The sequence below is a fragment of the Giraffa tippelskirchi genome, chromosome 4, assembly GCF_054371585.1.
Source record: "Giraffa tippelskirchi isolate mGirTip1 chromosome 4, T2T-mGirTip1v1.2.pri, whole genome shotgun sequence".
NCBI lineage: Eukaryota > Metazoa > Chordata > Mammalia > Artiodactyla > Giraffidae > Giraffa > Giraffa tippelskirchi.
The window spans coordinates 82,392,906-82,409,510 of NC_137278.1; the positions used below are offsets into that span (position 1 = coordinate 82,392,906).

Here is a 16,605-nt window from a genome sequence, read left to right on the forward strand (position 1 = left end):
ACCAAAGGAACATTTCATGCAAAGATGGGCTCAATAAAGGACAGAAATGGTATGGACCTAACGGAAGCAGAAGATATTAAGAAGAGGTGGCAAGAATACACAGAAGAAGTGTACAAAAATGATCTTCACGACCCAGATAATCACGATGGTGTGATCACTCACCTAGAGCCAGACATCCTGGAATGTGAAGTCAAGTGGGCCTTAGAAAGCATCACTACGAACAAAGCTAGTGGAGGTGATGGAATTCCAGTTGAGCTATTTCAAATCCTCAAAGGTGATGCTGTGAAAGTGCTGCACTCGATATGCCAGCAAATGTGGAAAACTCAGCAGTGGCCACAGGACTGGAAGAGGTCAGTTTTCGTTCCAATCCCAAAGAAAGGCAATGCCAAAGAATGCTCAAACTACCGCACAATTGCACTCATCTCACATGCTAGTAAAGTAATGCTCAAAATTCTCCAAGCCAGGCTTCAGCAATACATGAACAGTGAACTTCCAGATGTTCAAGCTGGTTTTAGAAAAGGCAGAGGAACCAGAGATCAAATTGCCAACATCTGCTGGATCATCAAGAAAGCAAGAGAGTTCCAGAAAAACATCTATTTCTGCTTTATTGACTATGCCAAAGCCTTTGACTGTGTGGATCACAATAAACTGTGGAAAATTCTGAAAGAGATGGGAATACCAGACCACCTGACCTGTCTCTTGAGAAACCTGTATGCAGGTCAGGAAGCAACAGTTAGAACTGGACATGGAACAACAGACTGGTTCCAAATAGGAAAAGGAGTCCGTCAAGGCTGTATATTGTCACCCTGCTTATTTAACTTCTATGCAGAGTACATCATGAGAAATGCTGGGCTGGAAGAAACACAAGCTGGAGTCAAGATTGCTGGGAGAAATATCAATAACCTCAGATATGCAGATGACACCACCCTTCTGGCAGAGAGTGAAGAAGAACTGAAGAGCCTCTTGATGAAGGTGAAGGAGGAGAGTGAAAAAGTTGGCTTAAAGCTCAACATTCAGAAAACTAAGATCATGGCATCTGGTCCCATCACTCCATTGGAAATAGATGGGGAAACAGTGGAAACGGTGTCAGACTTTACTTTTTTGGGCTCCAGAATCACTGCTGATGGTGACTGCAGCCATGAAATTAAAAGATGCTTACTCCTTGGAAGGAAGGTTATGGCCAACCTAGATAGCATATTTAAAAGCAGAGACATTACTTTGCCAACAAAAGTCCGTCTAGTCAAGGCTATGGTTTTTCCAGTTGTCATGTATGGATGTGAGAGTTGGACGGTGAAGAAAGCTGAGCGCCGCAGAATTGATGCTTTTGAACTGTGGTGTTGGAGAAGACTCTTGAGAGTCCCTTGGCCTGCAAGGAGATCCAATCAATCCATCCTAAAAGAGATCAATCCTGGGTGTTCATTGGAAGGTCTGATGTTGAAGCTGAAACTCCAATACTTTAGCCACTTGTTGCGAAGACCTAACTCCTTGGAAAAGACCCTGATTTTTAGAAAGATTTAAGGCAGGAGGAGAAGGGGACAACAGAGGATGAGATGGTTGGATGGCATTAGCGACTTGATGCACATGAGTTTGAGCAAGCTCTGGAAGTCGGTGATGGACAATGAAGTCTGGTGTGCTGCAGTCCCTGGGGTCGCAAAGAGTTGAACACGACTGAGCAACTGAACTGACTGACCTTTTAAAATTTCATAGCTTAAAATTTTGGGGGTAGCTTTTAGTGTCAGAACACTTCTGCCATCCCTCAAGGATATTTTAACTTTATAAGGGATATTGCCTTGTATCCATAATAAGCTTCTGAAAAGAGAAATGATCTATTTTGAGGATACCTGAAAGCTTCTAGTCTCTGACAGTAGTCAATTTTTTGTGATGTTACTTTTCCTTGAAGAAGTTAAGACCACAGTAACCAATATAATTATGAAATGTCAGTAGATGTTTGGTTAGTGAAAAATAGATCTTTACTTTCTTCATTTCTTTTTGCTTTTCCAAGAGTTTTAAGTATAGCTTTCATGTGTAACTAGCTCTCTGGGGATTCCCTGATAGCTCAGTTGGTAAAGACTCCACCTGCAATGCTGGAGACTCTGGTTCGATCCCTGGGTTGGGGAGATCCCCTGGAGAAGGGATAGGCTACCCATTCCAGTATTCTTGGGCTTCCCTTGTGGCTCAGCTGGTAAAGAATCCGCCTGCAATGCGGGAGATTCTGGTTCGTTCCCTGGATTGGGAAGACGCCCTGGAGAAGGGAAAGGCTACCCACTCCAGTATTCTGGCCTGGAGAATACCATGGACTATATAGTCCATGGGGTCACATAGAGTTGGACACGACTGAGCGACTTTCACTTTCACTCTGGTTCTAGGGGTAGGTGGTTTGGGAACTTTTCAAGAGCTTAATTGACAGATGTATTTCTCCTATAGTGAGAGAAAATTTCTACTTTTAAGAGCTTCCTAATCCATAGTAGTTTCTTGGGTACCAAGAAGTAACATACCAAAATAACTTCAGTTTTGCATAATGTAAGAAGAACTCTGTTAGCAAGCACACACTGTATTGTAGAGTGTATAGGAAGTTTAGTATAAAAAATCTAGCAGTAAACATTACTGCTTTTTGGAGAGAAAACATAGCACCAAACGTAGTTACAGAATTCTCTTGAATAAAATTTCAAAACTTTTCTGCCAGTCACCATAATCAATATTGAAAGAGATAACCTAAGAATGGGAAAAATATTCACAAAATATCCTTTGTTTGCTAAAATGTGTACATTTGTATTTCAGTATTTTTAAAGCTTTTACAAATGTGTGCCAGGGGGCCTAAGACACCACCACCCCCAGGTTTGGTGATTCACTAGGACTCAGCATATTGTCACATTTATGGCTATGATTTATAACAGCAAAAGGACACAAAGCAAAATCAGCAAAGGGAGAAGGTACATGGAGTGAAGTCCAGAGCAGACCAGGTGCAAGCTTCTAAGAGTTCACTCCCCATGGAATCACATAGAATATGCTTAATTCCCCAGCAAGGAGTTGTGACAGCACATGTAAAATGTTGTCTTCCAGTGAAGCTTGCTAGATCCTCAGTGCCTAAGGTTTTTATCAGGGGCTGGTCAAATAGGCATAATTTACCTAGCATATACCAAAAGTTCAGATTTTCTCAAAGTTTGTTGTTCAGCCTAAACAGATGTCCAGCATAAACCCTATTGTTGGTACAGATGGCTTAGGCATACTCAGCCACTTTTATCAGGAAATGATGGGGCTCTCTTGAAACTCAATCCCCAGATGCAAGTCAAGGACTAACTGTGATATCAGACCTTCATAGGGTAGTCTGAGACCTGCTACACTAACTCTTCTGTGCATCTGTAAATATCACAAGAGTACACAAAAGAGGTGTTTCATCAAGGAAGCAATATCAACATATGAAATATCTTTAACTTCTAATGATAGTTACATGTTTAAGATAGCATTTTTCTTCTATAAAACTGATCAAGATTAAAAATAATGATTTTAGCCAATGTTGGGAGAGGTATGAATAAAAGAGAAATTTCTTATACTGCTGGTAGAAATGTAAAGTCACACAAATTTCCTTGGAGGATTTTTTTGTCAGTATATCTTCCAAGCTTTCAAACTGTGCTAACACTTTGACCTAGCCTCTTTCAGGAATTCCTCTTCAGTGGTTAATCAGTTAATGTACTCCTAAGTCAGTGATTTGCTATGTTCATGGAAGTTCATGTTGTGGAAGTCTAATTCCTGCTATGGGAAAATATTCACGCTATACTGCTAAGTGAAAAATAGAAATCTGTGCTTAATCTCTCTAGAATGTTAACTTCCTCAGAACCTTCCATTTCCTGCTGTCTTTGAATTCCCCTGACTGTGGCTGTTTTCTGCAAGCCTCTCCTTATTATGTCTTTGGAGTGATTCAGTTTCAATTTGTTCATCCAACATATATAGCAATAATTTTTTCAGATGATTAAATCTATTTAAAAATATGTCTCTCTCCCACATTTTTCTTGTTAAAATAAAACATATTTATCAAGTATTCCCTGGAGATTTGTTTAAAATACTGTAGGATAATCAGTCTTAAAGAGCAGGGTTTTTACTTTCTTTGTCAGATTAAATCTAATTCTAAAAATATGTAATTTGGAGACCATAGTTGAATTGTGTATATAGCTAACTGGTTTTGTTGTTGTTGTGAATTTACATGTAGATCATGGTCTTTAACTTAACTATTACCACTAGAATACAATAAAGTCCTGTACAAGTTCATTTGAAATGTTTGCTTTTCAGATGTTAGTCCTTTTGCGCCTGGAGCAAGTTCTCGAAGTGATATCCATTGCCGGCATCAAGGTGTTAATATAACAGAAACAGGTCTTGAGGGACTTCTTTTTGGAATGCTAGACCGGGAGACAGACAGAAAATTATGTTCTGATATCCATGATACTTTGGGACATATGCTGTCATCGCTGGCTGTGGAAAAGCTTTCTCATTGGCTAATGCTTTGTAAAGATGTCCTAGCAGCTTCTAGTGGTATGTATTTAATATATATATTCTTAAAATAATGAAAATTGTTTATTTTTGATCGTATCTATAGATATATACCATATATAGATATACATACATATATAATGAATTTGAGCCTACATTTTTAAATGCTAATAAGTTATAATCCATAAATCCCTGTAAAATGTTGAAGGTTAAATTATATTACAAACTAATGAACTGTGATTGTTTTTTGGCAGATAACTAAGTTCAAACTAATTTTCATATATTAAAATCCCAGATTACTGTCTTGTTCAACATAAGATGTAGAAGTAGTGAAATATGTAACTATTTTTGTTATTCTTTCCCTGGTTTTTCATTTCTATTTTTATTTATTTTTTTAAATTAAATATATTTAAGGAGAAGTTTTGTTTTACTATCATAAACAGATCAACAATCACTCCTTTCATAAAAATAATTATTGTGAAAGTACATGCAAAGGAGACAAAACTATTATTGAATTTCAAATCGATATCTGATAACTATTTTTATTATTTATTTATTTTAATTTTTATACAGTTTTTAAAAGTTACTTTTCATTTACACGTATTACAAAATTATTGCCTGTATTCCGCATGTTGTACAACACATTGTTGAGCCTATCTTACACGCTTTGTACCCACTTCCCCCCTTTGTTTTTTTAATTGGTTCTCTAAAAAGAACCTTGTGAATTCTACTGTTTTTAAATTAGATACCTTTAAACAGTCCTATATCTAAAGCATCATTTTTGCTACATGTGAGGTCGTTATAATGTGCTTTTACTCCTGTTACAGATATGAGTACTGCAACTCCCTTAAGCAGTGGAAAAGATGAGGAATTTGAGAAGAAAGATGAGATGGATGATGATACCATGTTTACCACACTCGGAGAAGAAGATAAATCAAAGCCTTTTGTGGCACCTCGCTGGGCCACTCGAGTATTTGCTGCTGATTGCCTGTGTCGAATTATCAATCTGTGTGAGAATGCAGACCAGGCTCACTTTGATCTTGCCATGGCACGTTCTGCTAAACTACGAAACCCTACAAGTAAATTTAAAATCAGTACTTCTTTTCCCCAGAGTATTTTTTTTTTATAGGTTTGAAATATTTTACTGCTTTGTAACATGTTTTAGACCGTGCTGTTCATTTATTGTAAGTTTCCTTGCTTTTTGCCTTTGTTTTTTGTCCTCTCTACATACTGTCTCTCTTCTGATCCCTATTTGGAAGGTAAGTTGAGGAAAGTGCGCCAAAGTTATATATCTGTCTACCTTAAGATATATTCATCTTAATCATTTATCCTAAGAATAATGATGGCCCTAAGCATAATGATGACACTAACTTATGTATCCTTGGTACCTTATCCTACTATTAGCAAAAGTTTAAGGTGAATAAATAAAGTGCATTTTGCAGTCCCCAGCCATGGAGAATGTCAGAGTTTGTGAATGCCATGGCAGATTTTAAACTCTCAGATTTCAGAAATGCTATTGGGTATTTTTGAAAAGGTGAAATTGTTTATTACTGAAACCTTTTACTTTTTGATCATTTGTAAGCTTTTATACTGTATATCCCCTGGATCAGATACTAAACGGAATTTACAGAGATCATCAGGTTTAGTATTTTCACTTACAAATGAGGAAACCCCGAGAAGCTGAGAGAGTGGTAGAGTAACAGACTCTCTTATCTTATGCTTTGTTGTCTCTTCGTCATCCTGTCATTTTTTAAAATATCTGAAGACATATGTATTATCAGTATTGAAGTCTATATGTTAAAAATGCCTTCCAGTTTATTTTATTGTGTGTAAGAAGCAGTAAAAGTCACAGATGGATTAAAAAGCAAAAAGTAAAACAGTATTACACTGTGTATAAAATGTGAATCTGATATAGGATACCAGTAAAACACAATATGTTGTGAACACAGTGTCTTTAATCATGTCATTCATCAAATAGTCATCAAAACTTGCTCTTTGCTGTCCATTGGGGATGCAGAGGGAAAAAAATAACAGTCTGTGCTCTTGAAGATGTTCTAGTCTAGAAGACAAAGAGGCATATTTGTCACTCAAATAATTATATTTGCCAGTAGTGGAAGAATAGAGTACTTTGGGAACATAAAAAATTGCTATTCATTTCCTTGGAAATGAACCAGGGAAAACTTCAAAGAAGAGGTCATTTTGAAGCTGAATTTTATAGGAAGAGAGAGGGTTTTCCAACTAGAAGAGGCTGGTTGTATGAGTTTTCTGTTGTTATTGTAAGAAATGACTGCAAACCTAGTGGTTTAAAATAACAGAAATTTATTAAGTTATGGTTCTGTGGGTCAGAAAATCCCAGGATATTATAAACCTCTGTTGTTGTTCAGTCGTACAGTCATGTCTGACTCTGCGACCACATGGGCTGCAGCACTCCAGGCCTCCCTGTCTCTCACCTTCTCCCGGGGTTTGCCCAAGTTCATGTCCATTTCATCGATAATGCTCTCCAGCCATCTCATCCTGTAATGCCCTCTTCTCCTTCTGCCCTCAGTCTTTCCCAGCATCAGGGACTTTTCCAATGAGTTGTCTGTTCACATCAGATGACCAAAATACTGGAGCTTCAGCATCAGTCCTTCTAGTGAATATTCAGGGTTGATCTCTCTTAAGATTTACTGGTTTGACCTCCTTGCTGTCCAAAGGACTTTCAGGAGTCTTCTCCAGCACCACAATTTGAAGGCATTCATTCTTTGGCATTCTGCCCTCTTTACCATCCAGCTCTCACAACCATACGTGACCGCTGGGAAAAAACCATAACCTTGACTAGACAGACCTTCGTTGGCAAAGTAATGTATCTGCTTTTTAATATGCTGTCTAGGTTGGTCATAACTTTCCTTCCAAGGAGTAAGCGTCTTTTAATTTCATGGCTGCAATCACCATCTGCAGTGATTTTGGAGCCCAGAAAAATAAAGTCAGCCACTGTTTCCACTGTTTCCCCATCTATTTGTCATGAAGTGATGGGCCAGATGCCATGATCTTAGTTTTCTGAATGTTGAGCTTTAAGCCAGCTTTTTCACTCTGCTCTTTCACCTTCATCAAGAGGCTCTATAGTTCTTCTTTGCTTTCTGCCGTAAGGGTGGTATCAATTGCATATCTGAGGCTATTGATATTTCTCCCCGCAATCTTGGTCCCAGCTTGTGCTTCCTCCAGCCCAACATTTCTCATGATGTACTCTGCATATGAGTTAAATAAGCAGGGTGACAATATACAGCCTTGACGTACTCCTTTTCCTATTTGGAACCAGTCTGTTCCATGTCCAGTTCTAACTGTTGCTTCCTGACCTGCATACAGATTTCTCAAGAGGCAGGTCAGGAGGTCTGGTATTCCCATCTCTTTCAGAATTTTCCACAGTTTATTGTGATCCACACAGTCAAAGGCTTTGGCATAGTCAATAAAGCAGAAGTAGATGTTTTTCTGAAACTCTCTTGCTTTTTCGATGATCCAGTGGATGTTGGCAATTTGATCTCTGGTTCCTCTGCCTTTTCTAAAACCAGCTTGAACATCTGGAAGTTCACGGTTCACGTATTGCTGAAGCCTGGCTTGGAGAATTTTGAGCATTACTTTACTAGCGTGTGAGATGAGTGCAATTGTGCAGTAGTTGGAGCATTCTTTGGCATTGCCTTTCTTTGGGATTGGAATGAAATCTGACCTTTTCCAGTCCTGTGGCCACTGCTGAGTTTTCCAAATTTGCTGGCATATTGAGTACAGCACTTTTCACAGCATCATCTTTTAGGATTTGAAATAGCTCAACTGGAATTCCATCACCTCCACTAGCTCTGTTCGTAGTGATGCTTCCTAAGGCCCACTTGACTTTACATTCTAGAATGTCTGGCTCTAGGTAAGTGATCACACCATCTAGCCAGCTGCTAAACATTGCAAATTTTAAGTTTCTAGTGCTGGATTTTGTTATATTCCTTTAAATAGTTTTGGACTTTGTTTTAAGATGTAGTTAAATTACTTGGTATCCTTTGAATTCTTTTGATACTTGCTTTTATGCTTGATAGTATGGATCTAGGGGAGTCTTTATTCTAGGGCTAAAAGGAAAAAGACTTCCCTTTTCTCCATCTAACCTTATTAAATTCTTTTCCAGAATAGAGGCTGGTAAACTACAACTTGCAGTCCAAATCTAGCCTGCAATCTGTTTTTATAAATAGTTTTATGGAGCACAGCATAGCTGTCTGTGTACATATGGTCTATGTACAGACTGAAGCAGCAGAATTGAATAGTTAGGAGAGAAATTACATGGCCAGGAAAGCCAAATGTATTTACTATCTGGTTCTTTATGGAAAAAGTTTGCCAATCCCTGTTGACAAAAGAATTACAGACTCATTTGGGAAAGTTATGGTAATCAGTTATTTTGCTTCAAATGTCATCATATGTCCTATAATATCATCCATGTTACCGTATTGTATAAAGATTTACCACAATTATTCAGAGATTTTGATATGGAAACTTTCTTGAAAGTATATCTTTTTTATTTTTAAACTGAGTAAAATATGTTTATCTTAAATGCTTTTTAAAACAAATTCGTTTTATATATTTTTATTATTACACTTAATTTTGGAAATGTTTCCCTTTTTGCCGTCTATTTTTATTTTTAGATGACCTCTTGGTACTTCATCTCTCTGACCTAATTCGCATGGCATTCATGGCTGCAACTGATCATAGTAACCAGCTGCGGATGGCTGGTCTCCAAGCACTCGAAGACATTATCAAGAAGTTTGCCTCTGTGCCTGAGCCAGAATTTCCAGGTCATGTGATTCTGGAGCAGTATCAAGCTAATGTGAGATATTTTATTTGTTTCAAAATTAAAATTGATCATTTGAGTGAACACTAAAGTGAAACTCCCCTGGAGAAATGTATTTGGACCTGTAACCTATTTATTCATGTACCATGCTTAGTTTTTTCCCATTGTCTGTTGCATAGCTAGGATCAGTTCACAGCTGAAGAAACAATAATATAAAACTTGTCACTATTTTTAAGTCATGAGGTAGTATTAGTGATAAAACTAGAATAGATGTTCCAGCCTGGCTTTCCGTTCTTATGTTTAGATTTTTATTCATGCCATTTTAAAGATAAAAGGAACATTTAAAGAGTGTTGTGGATTTACTGCCATTATTTTTATATGTCAAGACTTGATAAGCTTTTTTAAAAATAAAAAGCAATTGTCTCTTGTATCCTGAAGTATAAATTAACTTTTAGTAGCAATGAAAACTATTACCAAAAGAACTATGTATTTCAAAAGCTTTTTTTTTGTACTCTAAACAGAGATATACTTTTTCTCCTGAAATTTATACCTGTATTTATGTTCTTCAAAGGAGGCACAATAGGGACTTCCTTGGTGACCCAGTGATTAAGATACTACACTTCCACTGCAGAGGGTACATGTTCCATCCCTGGGCCACATGCAGCATTCCCCATCCCCATCCTACCCCCCCAAATAAAAGGATTCACAATGGATTCAGTCCTAGAAATGGTGGATTATGTGAAGGAGAGAAAAACTTATTAATAAGAAAAGAATAAACTTTTTTTTCCCACTGTGATTATACCAAAATCATGGCTTCAGTCACATCGTACCTCATGTAAAATCTATGCTCAAACATATACAAAATTAAAAAGTATGGATAATGTATAGTCCATTTTTTCCATCATAAATATAGGTAAAGAAGTTATACTTTCTAGTGCAAATGGCTGTAGAACACTTTTATATAATTATTTACTCCCAAATATCCTATCTATCAGAATGGTCTTTTTTTTTTTTTTAATCTTGCTATTTAGAAATAATTAAAACCTACAGAAATAATTGCAAGAATAGTACAAAAAAGACCTTGTCTTATACCCTTCATCCTTCATTCACATTTGCCAATTGAGAATTTTGCCTCATTTGCTTTAACGTTTTCTCTTTCTTTCTATGTTCACAACATACACTCTCTCAGCTTTTTTTTTTCTGAGTTGTTTAAAAGTAAATGATCAAAATCATGTATCTTTACCCTTGAGCACTGTAGTCTGTGTGTCCAAAAGACAAGAAAGCCGTCTTACATAACCACAGAACAGTTACCAACTTTAAGAAATTCACAGTTGATGTACTGCTTTTATATAAACTGTCATATTCCAGGTTTATCAGTCAGCCCAATAATATCTTTTATAATATATTCTCTTTTTCCTTCAGTGTGAGACCTAATAGCACCTCTGAAGTACAGTTACTACAATTGATCATTGAAATGCAAATACTGATTACTTGCCATGTGTGTTTAGTCACTGAGAGGGAAGCTTATTTGATTTCCAAACTCCTGTTGGTAAGCCTTAGTGACTGAATCTCTAGTGTAAGGGGAGAAATCTCAAATTAGGAGTTGACGATATCTAATTCCTTATTCACATCATACATATTAAATCTAATATAGCCAAGAATCTGTGACTGATACTGGCTTATTAAAATAAAGCAGTAAGCAGAGTGGACCTGGTTAGTACTTGGCTGGAAAACTAAAGCTGATATTCCTTCATTTATTACTCTGAGAACAGTACATAAATTAGTATTTCTTAACTTTCTTTTAAGACATCTCGTTTTGAAGTGAAATGATTTTTCAGGTCTTTTAGTGACTATGTGAATTTTTAGTATTACTCAGTTATTTAAGGAAATTGAGCCTTTAACCTCAGTTATATGAGAGTTGCCCATGAGGTAAACACTGTTAGAAGTATGTTCAAGAATATGTAGACAGGAGAAAAATAGCAATTTTCTCTTATCTCTGGGAACATGTGGCTTTGTCAGAAAATCCCATGTACTATTAAAAATAAGTGAAAAAGAAACAAAATTAATTGCTTATTTGGTATAAGATTCATACAGATTAGATAATGATAATCTCCTGGAAAGCAAAAGAAGAATGGTATGATTGAGTTTATTGTTATCAAAAAGAGAGATAAGAGACATGTGATAAACAGGAAAGGAACAAAGATACATTTTGTGTGTTTTCATCTCCAAAGACAAAAGAGGTTTACTCAGATCAGTCCTTCAGTCCTGTCTGACTCTTTGGGACCCCATGGACTGCAGCATGCCAGGCTTCCCTGTCCATCACCAACTCCCGGAGCTTACTCAGACTCATGTCCATTGAGTCGCTGATGCCATCCAACCATCTCATCCTCTACTTATCTTTAAAAATAAAATGCTTGTACTCATTTTTCTAGGTGGGAGCTGCTCTAAGACCAGCCTTTTCACAAGATACCCCATCAGACATAACAGCAAAAGCTTGCCAGGTAAGAAGAAAAATAAAATTTTGTATATTTATTTTCTATAAATTTATAGCTACCTTAGAACTTCACTTCCAAGAGAGAAAAATCAAATAGTATTAATTTTTATCTCAGAAATACAGCAGTGAGTTTCCTTTTTTATCCTCTCTGAAATGATGAAGTAGTAACTACTAATCACAACTTTTAAAAAAAATTTTTTGCTGTAGCTGAGGTCAAAACTTTGGAATACATAGCTCTTATGTTGTCCTGTAGTAAATGGAAATGTAAAAGTCGTAAGAGGGACTAGAGTAAAATCTACAATAATTAAAGAATATATAGTAATGGTAAATAGGTAGTAAAAAGGGTTTTTTTGACCAAAGGTTGTAAAAATTTTACAAGTTTCTATGTATTAAATTATCCTAAAGACAATTTTGCAATATGGTCGTTTCATTGCAAAATTAATCTCAGGAGATTATTCTCAAACTATTGTACCTGAAGAGAGTTAGAAAAGCACATATGTTCCTACCCCTTCAGTAAGTTTGTCTTTTTCGTGCTCCATCCTGAAAAAGGATTTTTGCACTAAGCTCTCAGCTTTCGGAAAATCTGATTCTTTATCTGCTAACCTAAGGATAGAAGAGAAGCAAGTCTGTCCTTCCCAGTTTTCTGGAGTACAGGGCTGTAATCCATCTTTATTAGAATTCATAGTCAAGCGACATGTGGCCTCTATGCAGAGAATGTCCTGCTGTTTGCAATGACAAGTTTGAAATTCTGACTTTAATCTCTCTGTGGATAAATGAGTTGCCTCCTCCTCCTGTTAGTGTTTATTTCTTTGAAACCTGCTGTCTTAATGGTGGTCTTCAGAGAAATGAACTTCTCCCACCAACAGCAGACCAGAGAGAGAAGATGAGGGAGTGTTGTTTAAGACAGAAGCTTGGGGATCATGGTACAAACCTTGGAGGTAGAGTAGGTAAGCCATTTGGATTGGGATACTGGCACACAAGCATCAGAAATTACAGTCAATGCATAAAATAAATGTATCATGGTAGGGTTTCAGATCGTAATGTTTAAACACAGCAAAACCTCCTACAAAGCTCCTGATGATCAGAAAAGCAAAGGTGATTAGAACTTCATCTTGTGAATGACCAGTATGAAAATTCCTTGTTAGTGAATTTGCCTTAAACTTATTTCTTAGATGGCCATGCTTTCTCTGTAAGAAGTGTCTTCTTTTCTAGTGGCAGGCTTAAAGTTTGACCACCTATCCTTCTGTTTCTGGGTGGAAACCTGCTTTTGAAATAGCTGGAGCACTGGGTTCTAAGTTCCTTTCGTTAAGGTTACCGAAGGAATTGGCTTTGGGCAGGTGATGAATCTTGGCATCTCTGCTTGTTTACTAGAGTAAAATCATGTTGAACCTGAAAATCAAGTATTAATAATTCTGAGAAATTACAGGAAAACCCTCAAATGTTTTCAATTAAGGACAATTGAGGACAGTAATCAGTAAGTTAATAAAAAAAATCATTTAAGGCAGGGCTGGAATCATAAGCATAATACATACTTTAGATATTTTATTTCAACCTGAAGTTTATAAGTGTGCATTCATTCACTACTCTCTTTCTTTTTCATTCTCCACTCTTTGGATATAAGGCCAAAGTCTTTCCTCATAGTATGATTTTGTTGATTCAGTGTTGCTTTGTCTTTCTTCATAAACCAAATGCATAATGCAGTGTCTGTAGTTTCCGGTTTCATTTTCTTTAAAGTGGAGAAAGTACTTAGGTTTTTGCAAGGCAAACAGTGCCAAATTCTTTATTTTGACAATTTTCCTCAACTTCACTTATTCAGTTCAGTTCAGTCACTCAGTCGTGTCCAACTCTTTGCAACTCCATGAACCGCAGCATGCCAGGCCTCCCTGTCCATCACCAGCGCCCGGAGCTTACCCAAACTCATGTCCATTGAGTTGGTGATGCCATCCAACCATCTCATCCTGTTGTCCCCTTCTCCTCCTGCCCTCAAACTTTACTTCTACCAAAATTCAAAGTATCAAGTATCTCCAAAGTGATACTTTCTTTAGAAATAACAACTTTTATTTTTATACTTTTATTTAATTACTTTTTGCTTTAAATTTCAGTGTATTTTCAGCATTGTGTGACTGGCTTTTTTTTTTTTTTTTTGCTATCTGTATTGGTAATAATCAGTTTTTAAATGTCCCTATTTAATTTAGTTTTGAATTCTTAGAGAATAAGATTATAAGAGAATGAAATAGTTTGCACATATATTTACTCTTAACTTTTTTAAAGTTTTAAATATAGGAATACAACCCATTAACCCGATTGAATATCCAGATGCTCTGAAAACCTGAAGTTTTTTCATAATTTATTTGGTAACAAAACCTGAGCTGACTGTATTCACTCAGCCCTGACATGAAGTTTAGTGAGATGATAGTATTGATTGATCTCAATTAGTGTGATGCATAGTACATTTCATTCTGGAAGTATCTATGTGTTAATTATGGGATGCTGCTACACATCTTACTTAATCCCTTAATTAAATTCATGTACCTTATTACCCTTTAGGGTATAACGTTGTGAACTGTGCAATACATTACCTAAGGATTTCAGGTAAGAAAGTGAGGACATACAACTGTTGAGTAAAGTGGGCACTGTCAAACATCTTCTCTCATTCAGTAGGTTGTCTTTTTGTTTTATTGATGGTCTCCTTTGCTATGCAAAAGCTTTTAAGTTTAATTAGGTCCCATTTGTTTATTTTTGCCTGTATTTCTCTTGCTTTAGGAGGTAGATCCAAAAAAAATATTGCTGCAGTTTATGTCAAAGAGTATTCTGCCTGTATTTTCCTCTAGGACTTTTATAGTAACAGATCTTACATTTAGGTCTTTAATCCATTTTGAGTATATTTTTGTTCCGTTCATTTCAGTTGCTCAGTAGTGTCTGACTCTTTGCAACCCCATGGACTGCATCATGCCAGGCTTCCCTGTCCATCACCAACTCCTAGAGCTTGCTTAAACTCATGTCCATCAGGTCGTTGATGCCATCCAACCATCTCATCCTCTGTCATCCCCTTCTCCTCCTGCCTTCAATCTTTCCCAGCATCAGGGTCTTTTCCAATGAGTCAGCTCTTCACATCAGGTGGCCAGAGTATTGGAGTTTCAACTTTAGCATCAGTCCTTCCAGTGAATATTCAGGACTGATTTCCTTTAGGATGGACTGGTTGGATCTCCTTGCAGTCCAAGGGACTCTCAAGAGTCTTCTCCAACACTACAGTTCAAAAGCATCAATTCTTTGGTGCTCAGCTTTCTTTATAGTCTGGCTCTCACATCCTTACATGACTACTGCAAAAACCATAGCTTTGACTAGACGGACTTTTATCGGCAAAGTGATGTCTCTGCTTTTTAATAAGCTGTCTAGGTTGGTCATAGCTTTTCTTCCAAGGATCACATGTCTTTTAATTTCATGGCTGCAGACACTGTCTGCAGTGATTTTGGAACTGCAAAAAATAAAGTCTCTCACTGTTTCCATTATTTCCCCATCCATTTGCCATGAAGTGATGGAACCGGATGCCATGATCTTTGTTTATTGAATGTTGAATTCTAAGCCAGCTTTTTCACTCTCCTCTTTCACTTTCATCAGGAGGCTCTTTAGTTCTTCTTCGCTTTCTGCCATAAGGGTGGTATCATCTGCATATCTGAGGTTATTGTTATTTCTCCCGGCAATCTTGATTCCAGCTTATGGTTCATCCATATGACCTTTTTAGATTGAGGTTCCTACTTTGTTGGAACACAGTTGTTCCTACTGCGTTTACTTTCTGGAGAGTTTTTTTTTTTTAATCACAAATGGGTTTTGAACTTTATCAAAAGTTTTTTCTGTTATCTATTGAGATGATCACATAGTTTTTATTCTTCAATTTGTTAATGTGGTGTATCACACTGATTGATTTGTAGATATTAAAGAATCCTTATTATCCCTGGGATGAATCCCACTTGATCATGGTGTATGACCCTTTTAATGTGTTGTTGGATTCGGTTTGATAATATTTTGTTGAGGATTTTTGCATTTACATTCATCAGTTATATTGACCTGTAATTTTATTTTTTTGTGGCATATTCTTTTTTTGTGGTATATTTGTGTGGTTTGGGTTTCAGGGTGATGCTGGTCTCATAGAATGAGTATGGAAATGACAGATTTTTAGTCAAGTTGTTTCCATTGAAAAATATTGATTTGAGGACTTCCTTGGCAGTCTGATGGTTAAGATTCCACAGTTCCAGTGCAGGGGGCACAGGGTTGATCCCTGGTCTGGGAACTAAGATATCATATACTGTGTGGCATGGCCAAAAAAAAAGTACAGATTTTAAAAGCTAATGACTTAGAACTCATACACAAAACAAATGGTAGACAACCTATTGAACAGGAGAAAATATTTGCAAATGCTGCTGCTCCTGCTGCTAAGTCCTGCTGCTCCTGCAGCTGCTGCTCCTGCTGCTAAGTCACTTCGGTCGTGTCCAACTCTGTGCGACCCCATAGACGGCAGCCCACCAGGCTCCTCCATCCCTGGGATTCTCCCGGCAAGAATACTGCAGTGGGCTGCCATTTCCTTCTCCAATGCATGCATGCATGCTAAGTCACTTCAGTCATGTCCGACTCTGTGAGACCCCATGGACAGCAGCCCACCAGGCTCCTCTGTCCACAGGATTCTCTAGGCAAGAATACTGGAGTGGGTTGCCATTTTCTTTTCCATTTGCAAATGGTATGATCAATAAGAGGTTAATATCCAAAATATATGAATAGTTCATACAACTCAACATCAAAACAAACAACCAGATTAAAAACTGGATGGAAGTAATGA

At 37.1% G+C, this 16,605-nt stretch overlaps 1 protein-coding gene across 1 annotated transcript in view; it reads left to right on the forward strand.

Moving 5' to 3' along the window:
- Positions 1–16,605, forward strand: part of HEATR5B (HEAT repeat containing 5B) — a 98,132-nt gene that overhangs the window by 53,367 nt on the left and 28,160 nt on the right. Inside the window, exons 23-26 of the mRNA XM_081596196.1 lie at positions 4,285–4,524; positions 5,310–5,561; positions 9,135–9,316; positions 11,713–11,781. Of these exons, the coding sequence (XP_081452322.1) occupies positions 4,285–4,524; positions 5,310–5,561; positions 9,135–9,316; positions 11,713–11,781 (743 nt within the window). The remainder of the gene's footprint in view (positions 1–4,284; positions 4,525–5,309; positions 5,562–9,134; positions 9,317–11,712; positions 11,782–16,605) is intronic.